This window comes from Hyla sarda, chromosome 4 (assembly GCF_029499605.1).
Source record: "Hyla sarda isolate aHylSar1 chromosome 4, aHylSar1.hap1, whole genome shotgun sequence".
Taxonomy (NCBI): domain Eukaryota; kingdom Metazoa; phylum Chordata; class Amphibia; order Anura; family Hylidae; genus Hyla; species Hyla sarda.
Window position 1 is genome coordinate 238793181 of NC_079192.1, and position 25759 is coordinate 238818939.

General features: G+C 41.4%; 1 protein-coding gene across 7 annotated transcripts in view; it reads left to right on the forward strand.

Moving 5' to 3' along the window:
* The window catches only part of CADPS2 (calcium dependent secretion activator 2), a 707505-nt gene that overhangs the window by 81699 nt on the left and 600047 nt on the right, over positions 1-25759 (forward strand). For all 7 annotated transcript variants that reach the window (XM_056573788.1, XM_056573791.1, XM_056573793.1 and 4 more), the window contains exons 4-5: positions 19270-19350; positions 22297-22533. In XM_056573788.1, coding sequence (XP_056429763.1) covers positions 19270-19350; positions 22297-22533 — 318 coding nt within the window. The remainder of the gene's footprint in view (positions 1-19269; positions 19351-22296; positions 22534-25759) is intronic.

Here is a 25759-nt window from a genome sequence, read left to right on the forward strand (position 1 = left end):
CTTTACATTTTCACAAGAGGTAAATGGGGGAAAAAAGACCCCCATTTTTTGGGACACAATTTAGCCAGAGTACGGAGATACCCCATATGTGGGCGCAAAGTGCTCTGCGGGCGCACAACAAGGCCCATAAGGTAGAGTGCACCATGTACATTTGAGGTGATTTGCACAGGGGTGTCACAGATGTTAAATGAAGAATAAGGACATTGGTATAATTGATGTGTTATAATTACATTTTGGCATACTGAAATAGAAATCTGAATAGGTTTCTCATAGCCACGTCAACAGGGAAGTAAATATTCAACCCAAAAAGATTGATTTATGGATGCATAATTATGCAGCCAGCCAAATTGGACTCGAGGAAAAATATTGAAGAACTATATACATTTCCGAAACACACATTAAAATGTTACCAGCAGCTAACAGATATCTTGGGCACTTTGCCAAAGACAATCTGCCCATCATACGCAATCAGGCAGGAGTAAAATAGATTCAGAGAATAAACTAAAATATGTTTCAAGACACATTTTGAAGCATATTTTAAATTGTTGCTTTATACTGGTTATGGTACAAAAAGAACATTTTCTCCATAGATCTTTATTAAGAAGGTTCCTCACTTTCGCTTTCACTGCATACTTAGTGTGAAGTATAAGCTCTATTTTCTCTCTATACTAATGGAAAGCCTACATGAGTCTTCCCTGTATCCAGCTCCCCCCGATGTCATCTCTAAAGCTACGTTCACACTACAGAATTTCCGAGTGGAATTTCAAAACTGAATTCCACCCATGAAATCCTGTGCAGCTGAATACTATTGCTAGCTAAGGAATGTCAATAACTAATATTTTGCTCTAAAATTCCCCTGCCAAAAGAATGAGCTTGCACATTCTTTAGGTGGAATCCACACCGCAGACATTGCCATCTATGGGGACGAAGATTCGGCTGTGTGAATTTAACATTGGTGTCAATGGTTTTCAATAGACCTGTTTACCCTGTAGAAATTCTAGTTCCGGATCGACTGCAAAACGAACATGTTCATGCTTTCTACAGAATGCTACACAAACTGCAATACAGCCAGTGGGGATGGAGCAGGCCTGCGCAGTCATAATGTAGATCAATATCGGCGATGGTTACTGAAATTTCTTCAGGTGGATATTTTATAGTGTGTGAAGGGTTTCACACTTAGGGAGCAAAAATAGCAGACTTTCCTTTCTGAGTAGCAACAAAATGATATGGGGGGGAGAATTATTAAGGGATTTAGAGCTCCTTTTTTGGTTACAAAAGTCGCACGTGCACCGAAGCAATTTTTTTGTAACTTTTGTGGGACCACATGAAGTAGCAAACACCCTTCTGTAAGCGACGTTCAGTTTTCACTTTGCAGTGGTCGGGAATTTATGAAGTGCGATTGTCGCATGTAGGCAAAAAAGTCGCAAACCACCTACAAAAAGTCGCAGGTCAAAGCCAGGTCAGGACCTGTCTTACAAAATTGCCTTTTGACAGCATTTTTTAAAATCGCACAAAAAGTGGTAACTGCGACTTTTGTAAAGCGCTGCTCCTCAACCACCCACCCGCAGCTTCCACTCATCCTCCCCTTCCACTCAACTGCATCTACCCCTTGCCTGCTAGCTGTTGGAAGACTACAACTCCTAGCATGTCCTCACTGTTAGGACATGCTGAGAGTTGTAGTCTTCCAATAGCTAGCGGGCGGGTGGCCAGGGAGAGGGACCAGCTGACTGTTATATGAAATCATGGCACTGTAATTTAATAATTCCCGCCCAGAGCCCTGATCACTGCTCCGGCGGGAAATATGACATTTTACTACCATAGTTTCATATTTCTGTGAGCCGGTCGTCTCCACTCCCCGGCCACCTGCCCTCTAGCTGTTTCAACTACAACTCCCAACGTGTCCTCACTGTAATGGTCCTCGCCCACCCTGGTACCGTCAGGCTGATGCGGCTTGGTATCTGGCTGAGAATGGAAATACGGGGAACCCTTGTTGCTGGCACTCTCTAGCCTAAATAACGCAAGCCTGTTATCACCTAGGACCAGGAGCACCATTTTTAACAGAGCTTGTTGGTACCGGCTCTTCCCGCCACCCCTGTGGCAGTGGGTACCGGGGTAATAATTGGGGGTAAGCGCTAGCTGTTTTTGGGATTGACACTAAGCCCTGGCTTAGTAATGGACTCAGTCTATAAGACGGCTTCCACTACTAAGCCTGTAAAGAAAGTAACTAAAAAATACAACACGTTTAAAAATCACTTTTATTCTAAAAATCAATCTATTTTATTAATATTAAACCAAAAACTGCTGGTTATTGTAGTCCACCGAGTACAAAGTAGTCCCCTACATACACAAATCTGAAATGAGAAGAAAAAAAAGCACACAAAAAATGGGTTAGTGCTAGGATGTCTAGATACCATTTTTTTTTTAAAGACAGAGTACCAGGGGAGGAGGTGGAGTGACGTGTGTGTCACATGCTTCTCCATGATGCGGACAGCAGACCGGGGCAGTGGCAGTGATGCGGATGAGAGAACGGGGCAGTGGAGCATTCCACCGGGTATCTGGACATTAGTCGAGTGCCCGATACCATGCAAATACCTGATATCTGCCCTGATACTGATATTAGTATCTACAACAAAGAATGTCCAGCGCTGCTCCCGTTAAAAGACTTTTCCTTTATTTCACAACACCGAGGTACAGACAGACATAGTGGACGCTGGTAACGCGTTTTGGCCCGTTACAGAGCCTTAGTCATACATAAGACTAAGGCTCCGTAACGAGCCGAAATTAGGTATCCTTGTAACCATATAGACCATATAGTGGAGGTCCAATTAGTAAAGATGGTGGCTGAAGTTTTTCATACCGGCTCCATGGATCTTTTTTTATAGTCTGCCCACACAGTTAGATTGCCGATATTACTGATTGCATAGCACTGAACAATAATAGCAATCAGAGTGCTATTAACCCCATCCCGCAAATGGACGTATATTTACGTCCAGCTCAGGCTCCCGCTGTATGACACGGACTAAGCAGGTGAGCAGGCATTGTACACGTTGGGTCCCGGTTGCTATCAGCAACCGGGACACATGGATGATGCTGAACATCGCAGATCGGGCCGATATCTGGCATTAAACTTTTAGATACCGCAATCTAATAGCGGTTAATTCCATTCTTGGCTAGCTCAGTGGGCTGATCGGGGCTGCCGTGGCAAAACCGCAGCATCCCGATCAGCAGAAAGGACTGGGGGAGGTCTCTTGCCTTCCTCTCTGCCATCCGATCGGTGCTCCAGCCTTGTGTTCAGCTATGCTAGGCTGAAGCAATGGAGCACTGATAACACTGATCAGTGCTTTCCTATGGAGAAGCATTGATCAGTTTATGCAATCTAAAGATTGCATGTTATAGTCCCCTATGAGGACTAAAAAAAGTAAAAAATAAATATGCATTAACCCCTTCCCTAATAAAAGTTTAAATCACCCCCCTTTTCCCATTTTTTTAAATAAAAAAAATGTACAAAAAATAAAACCTAAACGTGTGGTTTGGCCGTTTGCGTAAATGCCCAAACTATTAAAATATAATGTTAATTAAACTGCACGGTCAAAGGCGTAAGCGTAAAAAAAAAATTTAATTTACATAATCCAGAAATGCGTATTTTTGGTCATTTCATAATTTTGGTGCATGTACTTATAATTTTTTTTTAAAGTAGTAAAATGTATTTATTTTTATTTTATTTATTTATTTATATAGCGCCTACAGATTCCGCAGCGCTTACAATTATGGGTTACAAACAAAGACAAGTATCAGACATAATATTATACAATAACTATTCAAACGAGGTGTGGGGATATGTTGAGAATATGTTGAGGCCAATTAGAGAATGTTATAGGCTTGTCTGAAGAGATGTGTTTTTAGGCCACGCTTGAAACTATGGATGTTGTTGTTGAATCTGAGGGATAGCATTCCAGAGAACCGGTGAAGCACGAGTGAAGTCTTGGAGACGGGAGTGAGAAGTTCGGATTATAAAAGATGTTAGTGTGAGATCATTAGCAGATCGGAGAGAACGTGTAGGATGGTAGACAGAGATAAGAGAGGAGATGTAGGGAGGTGCAGCATTGTGGAGAGCTTTGTGTGTGAGACTGAGGATTTTGTACTGTATTCTGGACTGAATTGGTAACCAGTGTAGTGACTGGCACATAGAGGAGGCGTCGGTGTAGCGGCTGGAGAGGAAGATGAGTCTGGCTGCGGCATTAAGGATGGACTGGAGAGGAGAGAGTTTGGAGAAAGGAAGGTCTATTAGTAAAGAGTTACAGTAGTCAAGGCGGGAGTGAATCAAAGCAATAATGAGAGTTTTTAGCAGTTTCAGTTGGGAGAAATGGGCGGATTCTTGAAATGTTTTTGAGATGCAGGTGACAAGAACGGGAAAGGGACTGAATATGGGGAGTGAAAGAAAGATCAGAGTCAAGTATAACTCCAAGACAGCGAGCCTGCTGCCCGGGAGTTATGGTAGTACCACATACCGAGATGGAAATGTCAGGGTTAGGTACAGTATCGGTTGATGGAGAAAAAGCAAGAAGTTCTGTTTTAGAAAGATTTTGTTTCAGATATAAAGAGGACATGATGTCTGAGACGGCAGAGAGACAGTCACTGGTATTCTGTAGGAGTGCAGGGGTGATGTTGGAGGAAGAGGTATAGAGTTGGGTGTCATCAGCATAGAGGTGGTACTGGAAACCAAATCTACTGATTGCTTTTCCAATGGGGGATGTGTAGAGTGAAAAGAGTAGAGGACCCAGGACCGATCCCTGGGGAACCCCGACAGCAAGGGGAAGAGAAGAAGAAGTAGAGCCAGAAAATGAGACGCTGAAGGAGCGGCCAGAGAGATAGGAAAACCAGGCGAGAGCAGAGTCCTTGAGACCGATGGAGCGGAGACTACTGAGGAGGAGTTGGTGATCCACAGTGTCAAAAGCCGCAGACAGGTCCAAGAGAATCAGTAAAGAGAAATTTCCATTTGATTTGGCCGTCAGAAGATCGTTAGGGACTTTGGTTAGGGCCGTTTCTGTGGAGTGAAGGGAGCGGAAACCAGACTGTAAGGGGTCAAGGAGAGAGTTCTCGGAGAGATAGCGGATAAGGTGGGAGTAGACCAAGCGTTCCAGGAGTTTGGAGATAAAGGGGAGATTTGAGACGGGTCGATAGTTGGCTGCACAGGACGGGTCCAGAGATGGTTTTTTCAATAGTGGGGTTATGATAGAGTGTTTGAAGGAGGAGGGAAAGACCCCAGAAGAGAGGGAGAGGTTAAAGATTTTAGTTAAGTGACAGCTGATAGCAGGAGAGAGAGAGACTGGATGAGGTATGAAGGCATGGGGTCACTAGAGCAGGTAGTGGGGCGCGCGGAGGAGAGGTGCTTGGAAACCTCATCCTCCGTTACAGGCTCAAAAACTGAGAGTGATGAAGAGGAGACGTGGCTGGGAATTGGATCAGACCTTTTAGGGGACTGGGAGAGGATTTAATCACGAATGTCATCGATTTTAGTTTAGAAGTATTTGGCCAGGTCTTCAGCACAGTGATCAGTGATTGGGGTCTGTACTTTAGGCCGAAGGAGAGAGTTGAGCGTGTCAAAAAGGCGTTTTGGGTTGTTAGACAGAGAGGAGATGAGGGAGGTAAAATATGTTTGTTTGGCGAGATGAAGAGCGGAGTAATAGGATTTAAGCATGAATTTATAGTGCAAATAGTCTGAAGAAGTCTTAGTTTTCGTCCACAGACGTTCAGCACACCTAGAGCATCACCTGAGAAAGCGGGTTGTTAGCGTGTTCCAGGGTTGCTGCCGTCTGTGTCGGGAGGTTCGTGTTTTAGAGGGTGCCATTTGATCCAGGGTAGACTTTAGGGTGTCATGGTAATGTTTGGCTGCTAGATTAGGGCAGGAGAGAGAAGAGATTGGTGATAGTGAAGATTGTAGAATGTCTATCAATTGACTGGTGTTTATGGCACGCAGGTTTCTGTAAGTGTACAAGGTTGGAGTGTCCGGAAGAGGATAGGAGTTACTGATAGAGAAAGAGAGAAGGTTGTGGTCAGAGAGCTCAAAAGGAGAATTAGTGAATTTAGAGACAGAGCAAAGTCTAGCGCAGATCAAGTCCAGTGTATTCCCATCCTTGTGTGTGGGAGAGTCAGTAAGCTGTGAAAGGGCAAAGCAGGAGGTTAGAGACAGAAGCCGAGAGGCAGAAGTAGAGACAGAAGCCGAGAGGCAGAAGAGGAGATTGGGGTATCAATGGGGATATTAAAATCACCCATGATGAGTGTAGGTGTTTCTGATAAAAGAAAGCGAGGGAGCCAGGTGGCAAAATGATTCAGGAACATTTGGGGAGGACCAGGAGGACGATAGATGACCGCCACTCTGAGAGACAATGGGTGGAAGAGCCTGAGGGTGTGGACCTCAAAAGAGGGAAATGTGAGTGAGGGTAATGGGGGAATGACTTGAAAAGTGCATTGTGGGGCTAGAAGCACCCCAACTCCTCCACCATGCCTGGTGTCAGATCTGGGGGTATGGGAAAAGTGAAGGTCACCATAAGATAAAGCAGCGAAAGAAGCAGTGTCAGAAGGTTGTATCCATGTTTCTGTGAGAGCCATCAGATTAAGAGAATTAGTGAAAAATAAGTCATGAATCTGGGTGAGCTTATTGCACACAGATCGAGAGTTTAGAAGAGCGCAGTTAAAGTTTGTAGTGGTTCCGCAAGAGGCAGGTAGTGTAGAGCAAATATTAGTGAAAGGTGGGCCAGGGTTAGGAGCAATGTCCCCAGCAGCTAAAAGCAGAAGAAAGAAGAGGGAGAGCAGATGGCTGGGTGAAGTGATGGAGCGACTTCTGTGCTTTACCATGGAATGAGGTGACTTTGGGTGGTTTATGATGGTGAGCAGTGCATGCGAGCAATACATAGGTGAGGGAAGGAGGCATGGACAGATGTAAATAGAGTCCACCGGAGAAATCGGTGGGGGATAGAAGAGAAAATGTATCGCAATGATGTAAGTAATAAGTGAGTGCATGTTTGTTTTTTGTTTTTTTCTGAAAAAGAGTGACTTACTTTTGTAATTATAATGTTGAGTTAGTTCCCTTTTGTTCCCTTCTGGTTCAATTCTGGTATAATTATTGATGTCACACTTAAGAAGCACATTAGATGGCAGTTTTAGATGGCATATTTGAAGGTCTCCAGACCTAAGGTCTAAAAGACCTATAGCCTCTAATATATAGGACTAGGCTAAGCCAGAAGATTGGCAGAGGAGTGCAATCAGGTGTGAAAAAGGATGGGAAGCAATAAAAATTAGGGAGCAAAGTGAACAAAAAATAAACAGTGTGGGATCACTCGGGAAATAAATTGTGATCAAACAAAATAGAAACACTTGCCAGATAACAGTAATAAATATACATGACAATGCAATGGGGGAATGGGAGTACACATTCACAAGATGAGTTACATACCAGGTTGAGTGAGAAGATGAAGTGAATGAATTCTGGTATAATTCTTGATGTCACACTTAAGAAGCACTTTAGATGGCAGTTTTAGATGGCATATTTGAATGTCTCCAGACCTAGGTCTAAAAGACCTATAGCCTCTAATATATAATCTGTTTAACTTTCTGGCACCAGTTAATAAAGGAGACAAAAAAAAAAGTATCTCTTTAATGTAGCCTAAGGCTAGGTTCCCACTGCGGAATCTCCAGGCAGAAAATTTCTGCCTGGAGATTCCGAGTGCGGACAACATCCAATAGACTGCAATGTGTTCCGCTAGCATTTCCGCCTGAAGAATGAGCAACGCCATTCTTCAGGTGGAAATTTACAAACAGACTAGCTGTTCACAAATTCCGCTTCACAAATTCCGAAGTGTGGATTTGTGAACGGAAACCCATTCACTATACAGTACATTTTAGTAAGCAGAATTTCTGCCTGCAATTTCAAAGTGGACTTGCAGGCGGAAATTCGGTAGTGTGAACCTAGCCCAAGTATTCCCCTTTTGAAGTGCATTGGAAAAAAAATTGGATCCCAGGAATGTGCTTCTAATAAGACTGAGCTTGATGTCTCATACATTAAAGGGGTATTCCAGGATTTTTTTTTGACTATGCTACAGGGGCTGAAAAGTTAATGTAGTTCATAATATAGTGTCTGTACCTGTGTGTGACAGTTTTCTCCTAATTCTTCTGTGATTTTCACCCCAATATTTATTTTTAACAGTATACGAAATGACTGTTGTCTCAGTTTTTTCCCAGCTTGCAATGTGGCCGAGACCTGACTCACTAGTCAGCTGATGACAGGAAGCCTGTCTGCTTCAGTGGGTGGGGGGATCAATCTGCAACTAATGCAACACCCTGATTGAAAACCACAGGTCTTTTGAATGTATGCAGCTCATTTATGTTTCAATGGGTGGGGTGGCTGATGTGTGGGAGGGAGGAAAATGGAATTGTGGGATTTGTAGTCAAAAAAAGAAAAAAGTCAAACAGGAAATACCAGTTCACAAAAAGCTAGCCACAGTGTTAGGCTAATCTCACAACATAGTCATTTAGCCCCAAGACAGGCGCAGATCCTTCCTAAGCATATCCATTACTGTCTAGCAGGTACGTATTAAAATCACCTTATGGTGGATAACCCCTTTAAGCTAATGTCAGAAGTGTATTGACAAGATGTGGCAAAATAATCCCCAGTTTCAAACTACGCAATAGTTGAATAGACAGAAGGGGCTAAATTTTATGGCTATCTAGCTGAGTACCCGGCATTGCCCTTTTTTCCTACTTACTCCTTGTGGGGGAGGAAAAGCCTTGTCTCCTCAGTCGGTCCTCTGATTTTACTTACAGGATTTCGGCAGGGTTTTTTTTCACTCTGGTTCTGTGCAATACAAAAATTCGGACCAATTAGACACAATAGTAAATCGGGGAGAAAACAGACAGGAGGTAAAAGAAAAACACTCCACAATAAACACACTGCTTTAAGTAAATCTGGGCCATTGAGTTTAACATATATAGATGAGCCCAGGAAATGATCCCGGGGCTTCATCGTTAATCGTATTATGTACTCTGATGTGTCAAGTTAGGATGTTGAGATTCTAATGACTCCAGTTCTTCAGATGATGTGGATTCTGCAGTACATTCTGTGGAATCTGAATGGTAAACCTGACCACCTTGAGTAACTGCTCAAGGTGGTCAGGTTTACCATTCAGATTAAATAAAAACAAAAAACAGACAGCGCTCCATAGTGTAATACAGTTGTTGCACAAAAAGGAATTATACAGGTGGATATTGCGCTTACCACAATGGGTTACACTCCACCAAGTGCAACATTGGATCAGGACGTAACATACAATAGAGGTGTTGGCAGCCACTCTACGTCTCATCAAATGTAGCAAAGCAAACAGTAGAACTCCAAGGTATAGACGGGATACCCCGGCGCTCAACCACCAGGTAACAATATAAAATGTTTATTCACCCATAATGCAATGCGTTTCACAGCACAGCTGCTTCATCAGGCATGAGAAGGTGAGTTCACAGCAGACTATATATACACACATTAACCCTTTCAGGGTCAATTAGTACCCGAAGGGTTACACAAGTATATCTAGAAAGGTGTACATAATAATGAAAAATACATAGTTATAAAATACATAGTTATAAATACACAAATTCAATAATATGAAACTGACAAGCAGCACAAAAAAATTAATTAAAAAATAAATAAATATATATATGCACATCGAAATATAAAATGAGTTTAGATATATACTCCAGAGATATAACCAGACATATTAAACATATATATGTAATGTCGATGTGTACATCGGAACGAACCGGTGTAGACATCAAAGGCAAATCGCACCATGTGAACGGGAAATAACATCTCCCGACCGGAGCACCACCCTATCTTTTAAAACAGATTTTACAGCTCAAATCACTGGTTCAACCAATTCTCATAAATAGCGAACAGCTAGGAACTACCATGTGTGTATTTGTACCAAAATAAAATAAAAAATGAAAAATACTGAAGTAAGAAAAATTATAATTATGAATAAAAAATATGTGCATGTAAAAATAAGAGATAAAACTGAAAAATAATTAATACAAAATATATATTATATATATATTCATTATTTTTCAGTTTTATTTCTTATTTTTACATCCACATATTTTTTATTCATAATTATCATTTTTCTTCAGTATTTTTCATTTTTTATTTTATTTTGGTATTTAGGTCCTTTTTTGGTACAAATACACACACGGTAGTTCCTAGCTGTTCGCTGTTTATGAGAATTGGTTGAACCAGTGATTTGAGCTGTAAAATCTGTTTTACAAGATAGGGTGGTGCTCCGGTTGGGAGATGTTAGTTCCCATTCACATGGTGCGATTTGCCTTTGATGTCTACACCGGTTTGTTCCGATGTACACATAGACATTACATATATATATTTAATATGTCTGGTTATGTATTGGGCTATATCTCTGGAGTATATATCTATTCAAACTCCTTTTATATTTCGGTGTGCGTGCACATATATATATATATATAATATATATATAAATATATATACATTTTTTTGTGCTGCTTGTCAGTTTCATATTATTGTATTTATAACTATGTATTTTATAACTATGTATTTTTCATTATTATGTACACCTTTCTAGATATACTTGTGTAACCCTTTGGGTACTAATTGACCCTGAAAAGGTTAATGGGGGACATGTATCATTTCCAGTATATAATAGAAGTTTTTTACCCCTCTGCCTGTTGTCTAAATTTGGCGCAGCTGCGTTAAATTTATCATTCTTGCGCAGCTACTTTCTTGAATTGCGTTTAAATTTAGAATTCTCCTCAGAGCATAAACTTACACCACAGCTCTATTTAGTAGGAGCTTTGTCTGCAGCGTATCTGCACCTAAACAGTAAGTGTGTCCTCGTTATTAGTTTTAGAATTTTTTTTCTTCATTATGTAGAGTTTTAATCTCACAATAATACCACTTTTTGCACCCAATTATAACACATCAATTATGCCAATGTCCTTATTCTTCATTTAACATCTGTGACACCCCTGTGCAAATCACCTCAAATGTACATGGTGCACTCTACCTTATGGGCCTTGTTGTGCGCCCGCAGAGCACTTTGCGCCCACATATGTGGTATCTCCGTACTCTGGCTAAATTGAGTCCCAAAAAATGGGGATCCTTTTTCCCCATTTACCTCTTGTGAAAATGTAAAGTATGCGGCAACACCTGCATGTCAGTGTAAATGATTTTATTTTTATACACGAACATACTGGTGTAGACTCCAACTGTTCCTTTTCATAATGGGTAAAAGGAGAAAAAGCCCCCCAAAATCTGTAAGGCAATTTCTCCCGAGTATGGCGATACCCCATATGTGACCCTAAAATATTGCCTTGAAATAAGACAGGGCTCCAAAGTGAGAGCATAGGGGTGGACATAGGGGTATTCTATGCCAGTGTTTCCCAAACAGGGTGCCTCCAGCTGTTGCAAAACTTCCAACATGCCTGGGCAGTCAATGGCTGTGTGGCAATACTGGGAGTTGTTGTTTTGCAACAGCTGGAGGCTCCATTTTGGAAACAGTGCCCTACCAGACGTTGTTCATATTTATTGGGGAGGGGGGCTGTGTAGGGGTATGTGTATATATGTAGTGTTTTTTACTTATTTTATTTAAGTGTAGTGTAGTGTTTTTAGGGTACAGTCACACGGGCGGGGGTTGACAGCGAGTTTGCTGCATCTCAATCTTGCAGCACTCCCTGTAAAACTCCGCCCATGTGAGTGTACCCTGTCCATTCACATTGGGGGGAGGGGGGGGAAACATCCAGCTGTTGCAAAACTACAACTCCGAGCATGCCCTTTGGCTGTCCGTGCATGCTGGGAGTTGTAGTTTTGCAACAGCTGGAGGCACACTGGTTGCGAAACACGGAAACAGACTCAGTGTTTCACAACCAGTGTGCCTTCAGCTGTTGCAAAAACTTCAAATCTCAGCATGCAGTGACAGCAGAAGGACATGCTGGAACTTGTAGTTATGCAACAGCTTGAGGCATACTGCTACAATTCCCAGCATGCCCTTTGGCAGTCCGTGCATGCTGAGGGTTGTAGTTATGCAACAGCTGTAGGCACACTGGTTGCAAAACACTTGAAAGCTTTTTACTTAACTTAGTGTTTCCAAACCAGTGTGCCTCCAGCTGTTGCACAACTTCAATTCCCAGCATGCATGGTCTGTCAGTGCATGCTGGGCGTTATAGTTTGGAGGCACAGCTGGAGGCACACGGGTTGGGAAAAAGTTAGGAAACGAACAATGTTTCCCATCTAGTGTGCCTCCAGCTGTTGCAAAACTAGAATTCCCAGCATGGCCAGACATGCTGGAAGTTGTATTTCGGCAATATCTGAAGGGTCAGATGTTGACGAACTACAACTCCCAGCATGCTTGGGCAGTCTGGGCATGCTGGGAGTTGTAGTTTTGCAACAGCTGGAGGTCCACAGTTTGTAGACCACTGTGAAATGGTCTCCAATCTGTGGTCTTCCAGATGTTACAGAACTACAACTCCCAGCATGCCTCAACATAGTGGGCATGCTGAGATTTGTAATTTTGGAACATCTGGAAGAGCACAGATTGGAGACCATTATACAGTGGTCTCCAACCTGTGGCCCTCCAGATGTTGCAAAACTACAACTCCCAGCATGCCCAGAAAGCCAAAGGCTGTCTGGGCATGCTGGGAGTTGCAGTTTTGAAACTCCCAGAGGCAGCAGTGAGATCGCTTTACGGTGATCTCACTGCTGCCAATCAAGATGCCACCCTGCTGCCGGAAACTCACCGCCGGGACGCACCACCCCCGGGACCGCCTGGAGGACGCCGCTGGCACCGGGACTGCTCAGGACACCGCATGGCCGGGTAAGTGACGCTGGGGGACGGGTAAGGGACACTTAGCAGAGCGGTGTGTGTCCCGATCCCCGTGATCCGGACTCACACACCGCGCTGCTATCAGCTAGTCAGATTTGACTAGCTGATAGCAGCGATCGCTGGGGGGGGGGGGATGAAACCCCCCGTGGTCACATGGTAAGATGGCTGGCTATCAGTGATAGCCACCATCTTACCGGGCGCTGGGGAAAAGTATAACGGAAAGCAGTAAATTGTAAAAATAAAAGGAGAATGATCTACAGTGTTAAGTGGATTACAAAGCTATTTTAATGTGACGGAGCTTGTTCAATGATAAGCTATCAAACATTTCCTATGTAATTGTATTAAATTGTTGGATCATAAAATAACAAAACCAATATCAAAGTGTTCTAATGAATAACTGAACTGTAAACAAATATTCTATATGCAAATTATTTAAAAAGTGCTTTGAAATAACCAATTAGTAAAAATATAAAGCAAACCAAATGAGGAATTGAGATAGGAAAGTGAAAACATTCTGGTGGTTCCTTAGTAGTAGTTTCCTTCAGAAATAGAAAGGATTGCTACGTGCAGTTAAAGTTGGCTTATATTTGCGGGGGAAAAGACGCACTTGCGTCAAAATTTTTGGTGCAAAGGAAAAGAACGCAGGTAATAAATCCATGTGTACTATAGATATCACTCCAAGGTACCCTGATTCAGCAACATCTGGAGGACATGCTCTACCAAAATGTGTGCAAAAAAAGGGCTTGCGCAAAATTTTGCGCAAAAAAATACACTCAAAACAGGGGTAAAATCTTTGATACATGTCCCCCAATGTGTGTATATATAGTCTGCTGTGAACTCACCTTCTCATGCCTGATGAAGCAGCTGTGCTGTGAAACACGTTGCATTATGGGTGAATAAACGTTTTATCTTGTTACCTGGTGGTTTATGTATCCCGTCTGTACCTTGGAGTTCTACTGTTTGCTTTGCTACATTCAGATTAAATAGGGTAAAGTCTCTAAAACAGTAAAGGATGTGTTTAGGGCCAGAAAAAAAGGACATATTTCTGTGATTTGGGATCGTATCCTGAAAATTGATATTCCCATATCTCAAGTCACTTCTAGGTCCTCCCTTTCCTTTCCTTGGGTTGTTGAAAGATTTTTTTTCCCAAATAAAAAATTACAAAATGCTTCCACATTTACAAAATACAGAACATTTCCACCCCCTTTCCTTCTATCGACCAAAGTCATAGAAATAGTTGTCAACAATGCCAGGTTAGAGGTAGGCAGCAGGTTAAAGGGATTCTTACCAAAATTAGAAAATATCTCAAACAGTTTTGGGGTTTTAGATGCTATAAGGAACAATATAAGGCTAAAATTTCCAAGACCTCCAGAAAAAGGTAAAACATTTATCAGGAGGGCCTCAATAGCATTAGAAAAAAAGAGTTTGTACCTTGTGTTAAAATGAGAATTAATGTGTGTCCAAAATCAGAAGAACATACCAGGTTTTACTCAAGTTTATTTCTTGTAGGGGTAAAAAAATGAAAATCACAAATGGAGACTTCAGAACAATTATAAACTTAAAAGGTACCCATATTATAATGGGTAAAATCAGTTCTTGCAATGTCCTCCATTGCATCTTCCAGAATGGCAAAAGTCACTTTGATTAAATGTCCTATGCCGTATGTTTAATGATTTCAAGTTGTCCCCTGGGCATGCTGCATCCTTAAAGGGGTATTCCAGGAAAAACTTTTTTTTTTTTTTTTTTATATATCAACTGGCTCCAGAAAGTTAAACAGATTTGTAAATTACTTCTATTAAAAAATCTTAATCCTTCCAATAATTATCAGCTGCTGAAGTTGAGTTGTTCTTTTCTGTCTAAGTGCTCTCTGATGACACGTGTCTCGGGAGCTGTCGAGAATAGAAGCACATTCCCATAGCAAACCTATTCTGCTCTGTGCAGTTTATATGGGAATTTGCTTCTACTCTGGACAGCTCCCGAGACACGTGTCATCAGAGAGCACTTAGACAGAAAAGAACACTTCAACTTCAGCAGCTCGTAAGTACTGAAAGGATTAAGATTATTTTAATAGAAGTAATTTACAAATTTTTTTAACTTTCTGGAGCCAGTTGATTTATAAAAAAAAGTTTTTTCCTGGATAACCCCTTTAAGTAGTCGCCGCCCTGACATCACTGCCCTGCTCCCTCTGCTCATTCAAATCTTGCTTTGTTGAAAGTGTTGAGAAATGTTTACTCCTTAAATTCGAATAATCGACCACTGGGGATAGTCCCCTTTCTATTCAGTTGGGGCAGAGAGTTTCTCTATGCCATTTTACCTCATATAGGGTCATGAAAAAAAAATCCCTAAAGAAAACAGGGATGAAAGGGTGAGAGTGGTCATGATGGCACTTTTCTGGCCCTAGTGGTCCTAGTTCACCAGGTGTTGTCATCTCTGTCTTAGATCAATAGGTGCTTCCAGAAATTCCAGATCTCTTAACTCAGTTCCCCATTCTTCATCCTTATGTAATGGGGGTCTGTACCTTCTGGCATGGAATTTGAATGTAAACTTCTTTTAGGGAAATATTTTTGTCTAGTTCAGTAGTCTCTACCTTTTTCTACTTCTAAGATCTACTATAGAGGATTTAATTAAGAATGACTTAAAAATCAAGTCTGACTCTGGCTTCTTACCTAAGGTACCCTCAGAATTTCATAGGTTAAAGGAGGTAGTACTGCCTTCTTTCTGTAGCAACCCAGGATCAGTGAAGGAAAGGGATTTTCATTGTCTGGATACCAGGAAATGTGTCCTTTTTATCATATGGAGTTTTTTTTAAAGGAATTCTGGCAATCCAGTTCTCTGTTGGTTCAGTTTATCGGCAGGAACAAATCGAAGGCAGCCAGTAAATATACATATCTATATAGATCTAACAAACTTTATGTCTTGTATATGTACATATATAAAATACCCTATTAAAATGACATTTTTATTAGATAAATTAAAACCCAATACATATCCCAGATCCTCCATTGGTAATCCAATATGCAATGCTAGCTAATAGCTAAACAGTAGCACACTGATGAGCGATCCAACCATGGATCTATCCCACAAACTCTTACCTTAAGAACTCTTCTTTGTAAAGTCCTGTTTTATTTGATTGTTCATGTGGGTACATTAGTCCCTGACTCTGAGAAGCTGGTTGAGATACTGTTTATCTGGAGCTTCCCCCATATTTAGTTATTTAGCTAGCATTTTTATTCGTTCATTACTATTAAGATTTTTGGGATATTTATTGGGTTTTAATTTATCTTTTAAAAAAGGTAATTTTAATAGGGTATTTTGTTGCTTTAGTAAACCTATGTGTTTTTTTTTTTTTTTTTTACAAAATCCATTCATAAGAAGGTATACCAGTCAGAGCTCAAGTGTCAAAAAAGCTGTGTAGAGTGGCAGGATATGTTCTTCCTATCTCCCCAACCCACCCTGGTTTGATTTACTGACGTACAATCCCCAACCCACCTTGGTTTGATTTACTGACGTACAAGGCTCATCTTCTGGCACTGAACTAAACATGTCAATCACTCAAGGCAGGTAGGCATGCATCTTTTGTACAGCCTTTTTTGACAATTAAGCTCTGAGCATGATCTAGAGGAAACCGATTCCTTTTTAAAAGTTGTTATTTTAAGGCTTGCTATTATGTGACCTGTACAGCTCTGAAAGTAGTTTACTAGACTGAATGATTCTAAAAAGGTTCCCTTTAAAACACTATATAGATTACATATGCAAGGCTGCATTGAGCAAGGTATCTCACTAAACTTGTAAAGTTGTGATCCACTAGCCTGGGGATAGGTGACAACACTAGGTTGATGTTTGGATTAAAGCATACCTGTACTATCAAAAGAAAAAAATATATAATCGATTTTGTTAAATTAGCCCTACAGAGTGGTAACATGGAGATATTTGGGCTCTTACTGTTATTAAGCTGCTGAGGGTCCTCTCTATGGTGTACAGCTATTTTATTTTATTTTTTTCTGCATTTTAGGTGGTGGTACTAGAGCTAGATTGTGCCTTGCCAGCAGCACTCAGAGGCACTTTATTTCCCTTACTTGTCTGGCTTATCACAGGACTGCACTTAATCCTCTCTGCAATGCCATGATGTAGTGCTGAGAAGTGAACAGGCTGGCATTTATATATAGTGATAATCGCTAAGCATATGTAAACTTTAGAAATTGGCTGACCAACTATTTGACCAACAGATTATCAAAATAGTTGACAACTATTTTCATAATAGATTTAGTTGTCGATTAATTGATTAGTTGTTTCAGCTCTACTTTGGAGCATACGACCTTCTGATACTGATAAGTACTGGCAGGTTTAAGATTTTTAAATAGAAGTAATATACAAATCTGAATAACTTTCTGGCACCAGTTAATTAGAAAAAAAAAAGTTTGTTTTTCTCTGCAGTCCTCCTGTATCTCCTTAAGGACGCAGAGCGTACCTGTACGTCCTGAATCCACTCCCTTTCTATAACGCGGGGCCATGCTGTGGCCCAGCTTCATAGCGGGTCGGGCCCGGTCTCAAATAACGTCCGGGACCCGTGGCTAATAGCGCACAGCACTGATTGCGGTGTTGCGCGCTATTAACCCTTTAGACGCGGCGTTCAAAGTTGATCGCCGCGTCTAAAGTGAAAGTCAACTGCTCCCGTCTAGCTCAGCGGGCTGTTCGGGCATCCCGAACAGCTGGCAGACACAAGGAGGGTCCTTACCTTCCTCCTGCATTGCCGAATGACTGCTCAGTGCGTGAGATCCAGGCATGAGCAGTCAAGCGGCAGAATCATCAATCAATGTTATCCTATGAGATAAAAAAAGATCGATATAAAAGATCAGTTAGTGCAGTATTATAGCCACTAGAGAGGGCTATAACACTGCAAAAAAAGTGAAAGAAAAAAGTTCATGAAGATCATTTAACCCTTTCCCTAATAAAAGTTTGAATCACCCCCTTTTCCCATTAAAAAAACAAACAAAAACTGTGTAAATAAAAAAAAAAAAACATGTGGTATCACCACCTGCAGAAATTGCAAATTATAAAAATATATCGTTAATTAAACCTCAATGGCGTATGCACAAAAAAACTCCAAAATAGTGTCATTTTGGTCACTTTTTATATTGTTAAAAAATGAATAAAAAGTACAACAAAAAAAAACGATCAATACAAAAAATGGTACCGCTAAAAACTTCAGATCATGGCGCAAAAAATGAGCCCTCATACCGCCCCATACGCGGAAAAATAAAAAAGTTATAGGGGTCAGAATATGACAATTTTAAACATATAAATTTTCGTGCATCATGTGGATTTTTAGGTGCAAAATTTTAACAATTAAGGAAGAAAAAACTAAGTGAAAAAACAGAAATACCCCTTAAGGGGTTAAGTCTTTTTGGATACATTTTATGGGGGTTATTGTTATAATTTACTTTGTTTTTCTGTATGAAGTTTTTTTGTTATGAACATGTTACATTTCTCCCATTTTAAATACTACTTTTAGTCTATTTTAACTTTTTTCATTAAACAAAAACTGGTGTCATATCTTGCTGAAATTATTTACAGAGCAACCTGTGATCAATGTTTAGAAGCCTCCTCTAAATGTCTTCTAACCCCATACTGAAAATGTGAAGTAATTGTCTTAAGGATTCAAGGATTTTCATGTTTCCAAGGCAACACTTGAATATAGTAATATTCACTAGGACATTCATGAGAATAAAGCATGAATAGAATGAAGTGTGAATTTTGGGAATAGTTTTGGGCATCTATGGATTTTTAGAACACATTGGTTTTTCAAATTGGAGCTTTTTGCTTATAACTTGATATTGCAACTTCTGTTGTAGATATTATCAGTTATAATGTAGTTAATTCCATTTCTGTGAAAGAAATATCTGCTGGCTTTCATGTTCTTTTATATTCAGTGTCTTCTCTATTGGTAACAAGTCTGGCCTTGATAAGTGACTCCAGCGGTATACAGCACAAGGCTGCTGAGCCAAGGGGTAAGCTGTAGTGGTGACGTGGGTATATGTGGACGTTATTGGTGCCAATGGTAAACAATGCTCAGTGGGAAAGACCAGAGCAGCAGTACTGGGTGTGGTGGAGGATTAAAGTATAGCTTAATTAACAATTCTTTGCCATGGACACATTTACTTTACATTATTTACCCTTTACATTATTTGAAGTTTTGCTTTTTTGTTAATGTGTAAAACTACACTTATACCTTCAAGATTGTTTTACAAGGTTATTTTTGCAAAAACCTTTTTAGAATTTCTTTAAAAAAAAAAAAAAAAAAAAAAAAAAATCACTAAATTGTCCTGTAGTAGAAGCTTTGAGATTCTAACGTTCATGTTTGCATTCAATATTTCAGCTGGATAATGCAGACGAGCAAGCAGCCCAGATCCGTCGCGAACTTGATGGTCGTCTACAAGTAGCTGATCAAATGGCAAAGGTGAAAGGTGTCTTAAGGAATCTGTCTAGTAAAGAACAAAATACTGCAGTTATCAGATTTTTTTTTGCCAGCTACAAAGTTCTGGTATTTCATCTTATGCCTGGTGTTTTGTAGAAGGATACAGTTTTAAATTTAGTTCATAGCTGTAAGGAGAAGGTGGACCAGACAGTTCCTAAGGTACATGTTTTTCCTAGCTTGGCATTTAAAGGGGTTTCTCAACCTATAATGCTATACTGGAGCTGTGTCCCCCTTTATATTCACAGTCATGGAATTCTCATTGGTTAGAACCCCATCACAAATAAATTGATAGCATATATCCATCACTGTGAGACGTAAATACCCTCATCTTGTTATCTTCTCTCCATTGTCTGTTCGTTCCAGGGAGAATTATCTCCCTGTTCTCGGGATTGGCAGGGGTCCCAGCGGTCAGAACCGCACTGATCAGTTTGTTGTTCCCTATTTTATGGATATGGAATGTCACCATCGAACATAGAAAATGAAGTTGGTTTACTAGACGCAATTACAGCCATTGACTGTAGTGATGCAAATAACAGAAGTTGCTGCACATTCAGACTGCCAAAAAAACACCTTATTGCCCATAGCAACCAATTGATGTGAAGATTTCATTTTACCAAACCACTTAAAAGGAATTGTGTAAATGTTAGGCAAAAAAAGGTAAATACGTACTCACTTGTTCCGATTCTCCGCTGTTGTTACAGTGCAGTGGTCCCACTGCTGAGCATTTCACAAGATAGTGGCTGCTTAGCCAAACACTAGCTGCTGCAGTGAGCTATCTTAGCCGCTGATTGCTAATGGACACATTCACTCCTATGGCCCGCATGGACCTGATCGTAGTCAACTAGCGAATATGTTCGGGTCATTTTTCAAACACCTCTAACTGTGGAAAATTGTGGCCCGAAAATAGTCACTAGCTGACTACAATAGGGTCTGTGTGGGCCGTAGGAGTGAATGTGCCCATGCCTTTCTGTGCACAGATATGAGTGCAGATGATTTGAGCTTCAGAATATCATATCTGTTCCATGAAGGCACTAATTGTGATGTGAACACAGCCTTAGCACCCATTTTTTTTGTGTCAAGACCTAGAAAAGGAAGTGCAAACCAGGGGGACAGGGCACTGTTAGAACGGTGGGGAATTAGGGCAGGTACGTATGTATTTCTTCAGCCTGGCCTCATATATACAGTCATGGCTGTAAATGTTGGTACCCCTGACATTTTTCAAGAAAATTAGGTATTTCTCACAGAAAAGAATTGCAGTAACACATGTTTTGCTATACATATGTTTATTCCCTTTGTGTGTATTGGTCTAAACTCCAAAAATGGGCTTGACAAAATTATTGTCACCTTTTCAAAATTGTGGATAAATAAATTGTTTCAAGCATGTGATGCTCCTTTAAACTCACATGGGGCAAGTAACAGGTGTGGGCAATATAATAATACCTGAAAGCAGATAAAAAGAAGAGAAGTTCACTTAGTCTTTGCATTGTGTGTCTGTGTGTGCCACACTAAGCATGGACAACAGAAAAAGGATAAAAGAACTGTCTGAGGACTTGAAAACCAAAATTTGGGAAAAATATCAACAATCTCAAGGTTACAAGTCCATCTCCAGAGATCTAGATTTGCCTTTGTCCACAATGCGCAACATTATCAAGAATTTTGCAACCCATGGCACTGTAGCTAATCTCCCTGGGCGTGGACGGAAGATAAAAATTGATGAAAGGTGTCAATGCAGGATAGTACGGATGGTGGATAAGCAGCCCTAAACAAGTTCCAAAGATATTCAAGCTGTCCTGCAGGTTAAGGGAGCATCAGCATCAGTGTCGACATTTAAATGATATGAAAGGCTATGGTAGGAGATCCAGTAGGACCCCACTGCTGACACAGAGACATAAAAAGCAAGACTACATTTTGACTAAATGAACTTGAGTAAGCCAAAATCCATCTGGGAAAACGTCTTGTGGACAGATGAGACCAAGATAGAGCTTTTTTGTAAAGCACATCATTCGACTGTTTACTGAAAACGGAATGAGGCCTACAAAGAAAAGAACACAGTACCTACAGTGAAATATGGTGGAGGTTCAATGATGTTTTAGGGTTGTTTTGCTGCCTCTGGCACTGAGTGCCTTGAATGTGTGCAAGGCATCATGAAATCTGAGGATTACCAAGGAATTTTGGGTCGTACTGTACAGCCCAGTGTCAGAAAGCTGGGTTTGGTTCCGAGATCTTGGGTCTTCCAGCAGGACAATGACCCCAATTATACGTCATTTAGAACCCAGAAATGGATGGAAACAAAGCGCTGGAGTGTTCTGAAGTGGCAGCAAGGAGTCCAGATCTAAATCCCATTGAACACCTGTGGAGAGATCTTAAAATTGCTGTTGGGAAAAGGTGCGCTTCCAATAAGAGAGACCTGGAGCAGTTTGCTAAAGAAGAGTGGTCCAACATTCCGGTTCAGAGGTCTAAGAAGCTTATTGATGGTTATAGGAAGCGACTAATTTCAGTTATTTTTTCCAAAGGGGGTGCAACGATCTATTAAGTTAAGGGTGCCAATAATTTTGTCCAGCCCATTTTTGGAGTTTGGTGTGACATTATGTCCAATTTGCTTTTTTTCCTTCCTTTTTTGGTTTAGTTCCAAAAGGGAATAAATATGTGTATATCAAAACATGTGTTACTGCAATCCTTTTCTGTGAGAAATACTTAATTTTCTTGAAAAATTTCAGGGGTGCCAACATTTACGGCCATGACTGTACATAAAATTAGATAAGTCCTCAGTCAGCCCCTTTTAAAGCAGAGTCCTGATTGGTTAGTATGGGCAATGAAAACATTGTTTTATTTTTGTTTTTTTAATTCATAAATACTAGTTTGGCTAAGTGGTGGTACCATTTAATGTTCCTTTTAATAATGAATTTGCTTATTTTTTTTTTTTTACAGGAGAAATTATTTCCAAAGTTTTTAACAAAGGAAATGGAGGGAATGTTTATAGAAGAGCTGCGTGCATCAGTCAATTTACTAATGGCCAACCTAGAAAGTCTTCCAGTGTCTAAAGGTGGTCCTGAGTTTAAGCTGCAAAAGTTAAAACGCTCGCAGAATTCGGCTTTTCTAGACATTGGAGATGAAAGTGAAGTTCAGCTATCAAAATCGGACGTTGTCCTGTCCTTTACATTAGAGGTATTCATATGATTGATCAGCCTGAGCAGTTTTACATGTATAATTTAGTAATAAAGAAAAAACCTCCAGTAGAGGTGGTGTAAAGTGCAGTGCATCCTTGAGCTTACTGAAAAGGACTCATGTGAAACCCTCCATGTGACCTGTGGCAAGGTTATAGCACACTGTAATGAGTGTGAAACTATTGGAAAAGTATCAGGGAGCAAAAATAATTAGTATTTACAGAAACACATATCAGTATGCCTCTGTTTCTGGTCTCTATTATTGATATATTAATATCACCTACAGACACATACCCACACACATACTTCTTCAATTTCAATTTCTCAGAAGGTAGGATTCCTAAGAAGGGGGCATTTTCTTCTCATGTGTCCTTTCCTTTTACATAGGACACATCTTCAACCTGCAGTGTTTAAATCACAAAATATACACCTGAAATATGTACTTTGTTCATATGAAATAAATTCAGACCACAGCCCAGACCCCCTGAATAAAGATTTAGGGTTGTGATAGTAAATTTTTTTTTTCCTGAACCTTTATTTACTAAATGGTCACATTGCATTTATCAAGCGATTTAATTTTTTCTTACCAAAAATGTCGCACAAATGTCGCACCTGCGACTACCCGATTTTTCGTGCGACATTTTGACTGGAAAGCGAGAAAAGCAAGTTTTCCAAAACTTAACGATGTAGTTAACAAGGTTAAAAATTGACAAAATTTACTCCAGCTCAAACATGGAGCAGAAAAAGCTACTACCTGCCTGCACTGCACATCTCCCATCTGTCTAACTGTTGCAAGACTACAACTCCCAGCATGTCCATACAGTGAGGGCATGCTGGGAGTTGCAGTATTGTAGCGGGCGGACAATGTGCGGCACGGTCGGGTGGAAGACAAGGGGGGGGGGGGGGGTTATGTTCAGCAGTGTCCCCATCCCCATCATTATATTAGGGTAGTGGGGATAGAATCAGAGGAGCCCGGGCGGCTGCAGAGTGATGCCAGCCCGGGCTCCTTTTAACATACCTCGGAGCTGCGGATACCGCGCTCCGCCAGATGTTAAAAGGAGCCCGGGCTAGCCACACTTCAGTCACCCGGGCTCCTCCTATATCCTGCGGCGCCGTGGTAAGGAGCCTGGGCTAACCACACTTCAGCTGCCCGGGCTCCGTCAACTATTATCTCAGCAGCGCCTGGTAAGGAGCCCGGGCTGACATAACTCAGCAGCCCCCCCGGGACTCCCACAGCCGGGCCGGGAGATGTGTAGGTGCCGTCCCTGCCATCCCTCAGCAGTGCGGTACACGCCGAGAGATGGCAGGGACGGCTTCTGCACACCTCCCTTCCCGGCAGCAGTGTTATGTCAGCCCGGGCTCCTTACCACAGTGCAGCGGAGTTTGGTGTAATTTCATATTTCCCGCTGGGCCCCGTGTCACGTGACCCGGCAGGAAATATGATATTACAGGGATTCTCTGATCACTGCAGCCAGGGAGCGGAGTGCATTACCACCCGCTTCCCTGGCTGGCACAAATACAACTCCCAGCATGTCCTTACAGTAAGGGCATGCTGGGAGAGTTGTAGGGGGGGTGGGGGCGGGTGCTTGTCACCTGCCCCCTGCCGCACAACTACAGCTCCCAGCAGGCCCTTACAGTAAGGATATGCTGGGAGTTGTAGTCACGTGGTGCGGGAGATTGTCAACCCCCCCCCCCCCCCCTACAACTCCCAGCACGTCCTTACTGTAAGGACATGCTGGGAGTTGTAGTTGTGCGGCAGGGGGCAGGTGACAGGCTTGTCACCCACCCCCCTACAACTACCAGCATGTCCTAACAGTGGGGATGTGCTGGGAGTTGTAGTCATGTGGTGCGGGAGCTTGTTTCCCCCCCACACTACAACTCCCAGCATATCCTTACTGTAAGGGAATGCTGGGAGTTGTAGTCATGGGCGGGTGACAATAAATGTATTAACCTATTTTTATTTTAATTTTTTTCTCATTTCAGATCTGTGTATCCTGTGGACTACTTCGGATTCGGTGGACTGCTTCGATGACCAGCGTTTTTTTTTAATCTGTTTAATGTTAATAAACTGGTTAACGAGGGCTTGTGGGGGAGTGTTTTTTGGAATAAATTTTTTTGCAACGTGTTGTTTTTTTATTTATTTACTTGACAGGCTTAGTAGTGGAAGCTGTCTTATAGACTGAGTCCATTAGTAAGCTGAGGCTTAGCGTTAGCCACAAAAACAGCTAGCGCTAACCCCCAATTATTACTACGGTACCCACCGCCACAGGGGTGCCGGGAAGAGCCAGTACCAACAGGCCCGGAGCGTCAAATATGGCGCTCCTGGGCCTAGGCGGTAACAGGCTGGCGTTATTTAGGCTGGGGAGGGCCAGTATCAATAGTCCTCGCCCACCCTGGTAACATCTGTATGTTGCTGCTTGGTTGGTATCTGGCTGAAAATAAAAATAGGGGCGACCCTATGCATGTTTTTTTTTTTATAATTATGCAAAAAAAAAAAGATTCCCCCTATTTTTATTTTTAGCCAAATACCAACCAAGCAGCAACAGCCTGACGTTACCAGGGTGGACGAGGACCATTGTTACTGGCCCTTCCCAGCCTAAATAACGCCAGCCTGTTACCGCCTTGGCCCAGGAGCGCCATATTTGACGCTCCGGGCCTGTTGGTACAGTCTCCTCGCGGCCCCCTGTGGTGGTGGTTACGGGGGTAATAATTGGGGGTTAGCGCTAGCTGTCTTGGGGGCTAACGCTAAGCCTCAGCTTAGTAATGGACTCTGTCTATAATAAAGCTTCCAATACTAAGCCTGTCAAGTAAATAAAAAAACAACACGTTTAAAAAAAAAAAGTTATTCCAAAAAAAACACTCCCCCAAAAGTCCTCATTAACCATTTTATTAACATTAAAACAAAAAAATGCTGATCACTGTACTTCTCTGAATCTAAAGTAATCCACAAGATACACAGATCTGAAATGAGAAGAAAAAAAATGAGTTAGTACATTTAGGGCAGGGGTCTGCAACCTTTAAGACAAAAAGAGCTACTTGGACCCGTTTCCGAAGAAAAGAAAAAAACTGGGAGCCGCAAAACCATTGCGACATTTAAAACAAATATAACACTGCATATATTGTTTCTTACCTTAATGCTATATATACAGGATCGTGCAGTCAGCTGTTAATCTGAAGAAAAATAGGACTTTCACTTAACAATGTAAAATATATTTTTGCTGGGGTGG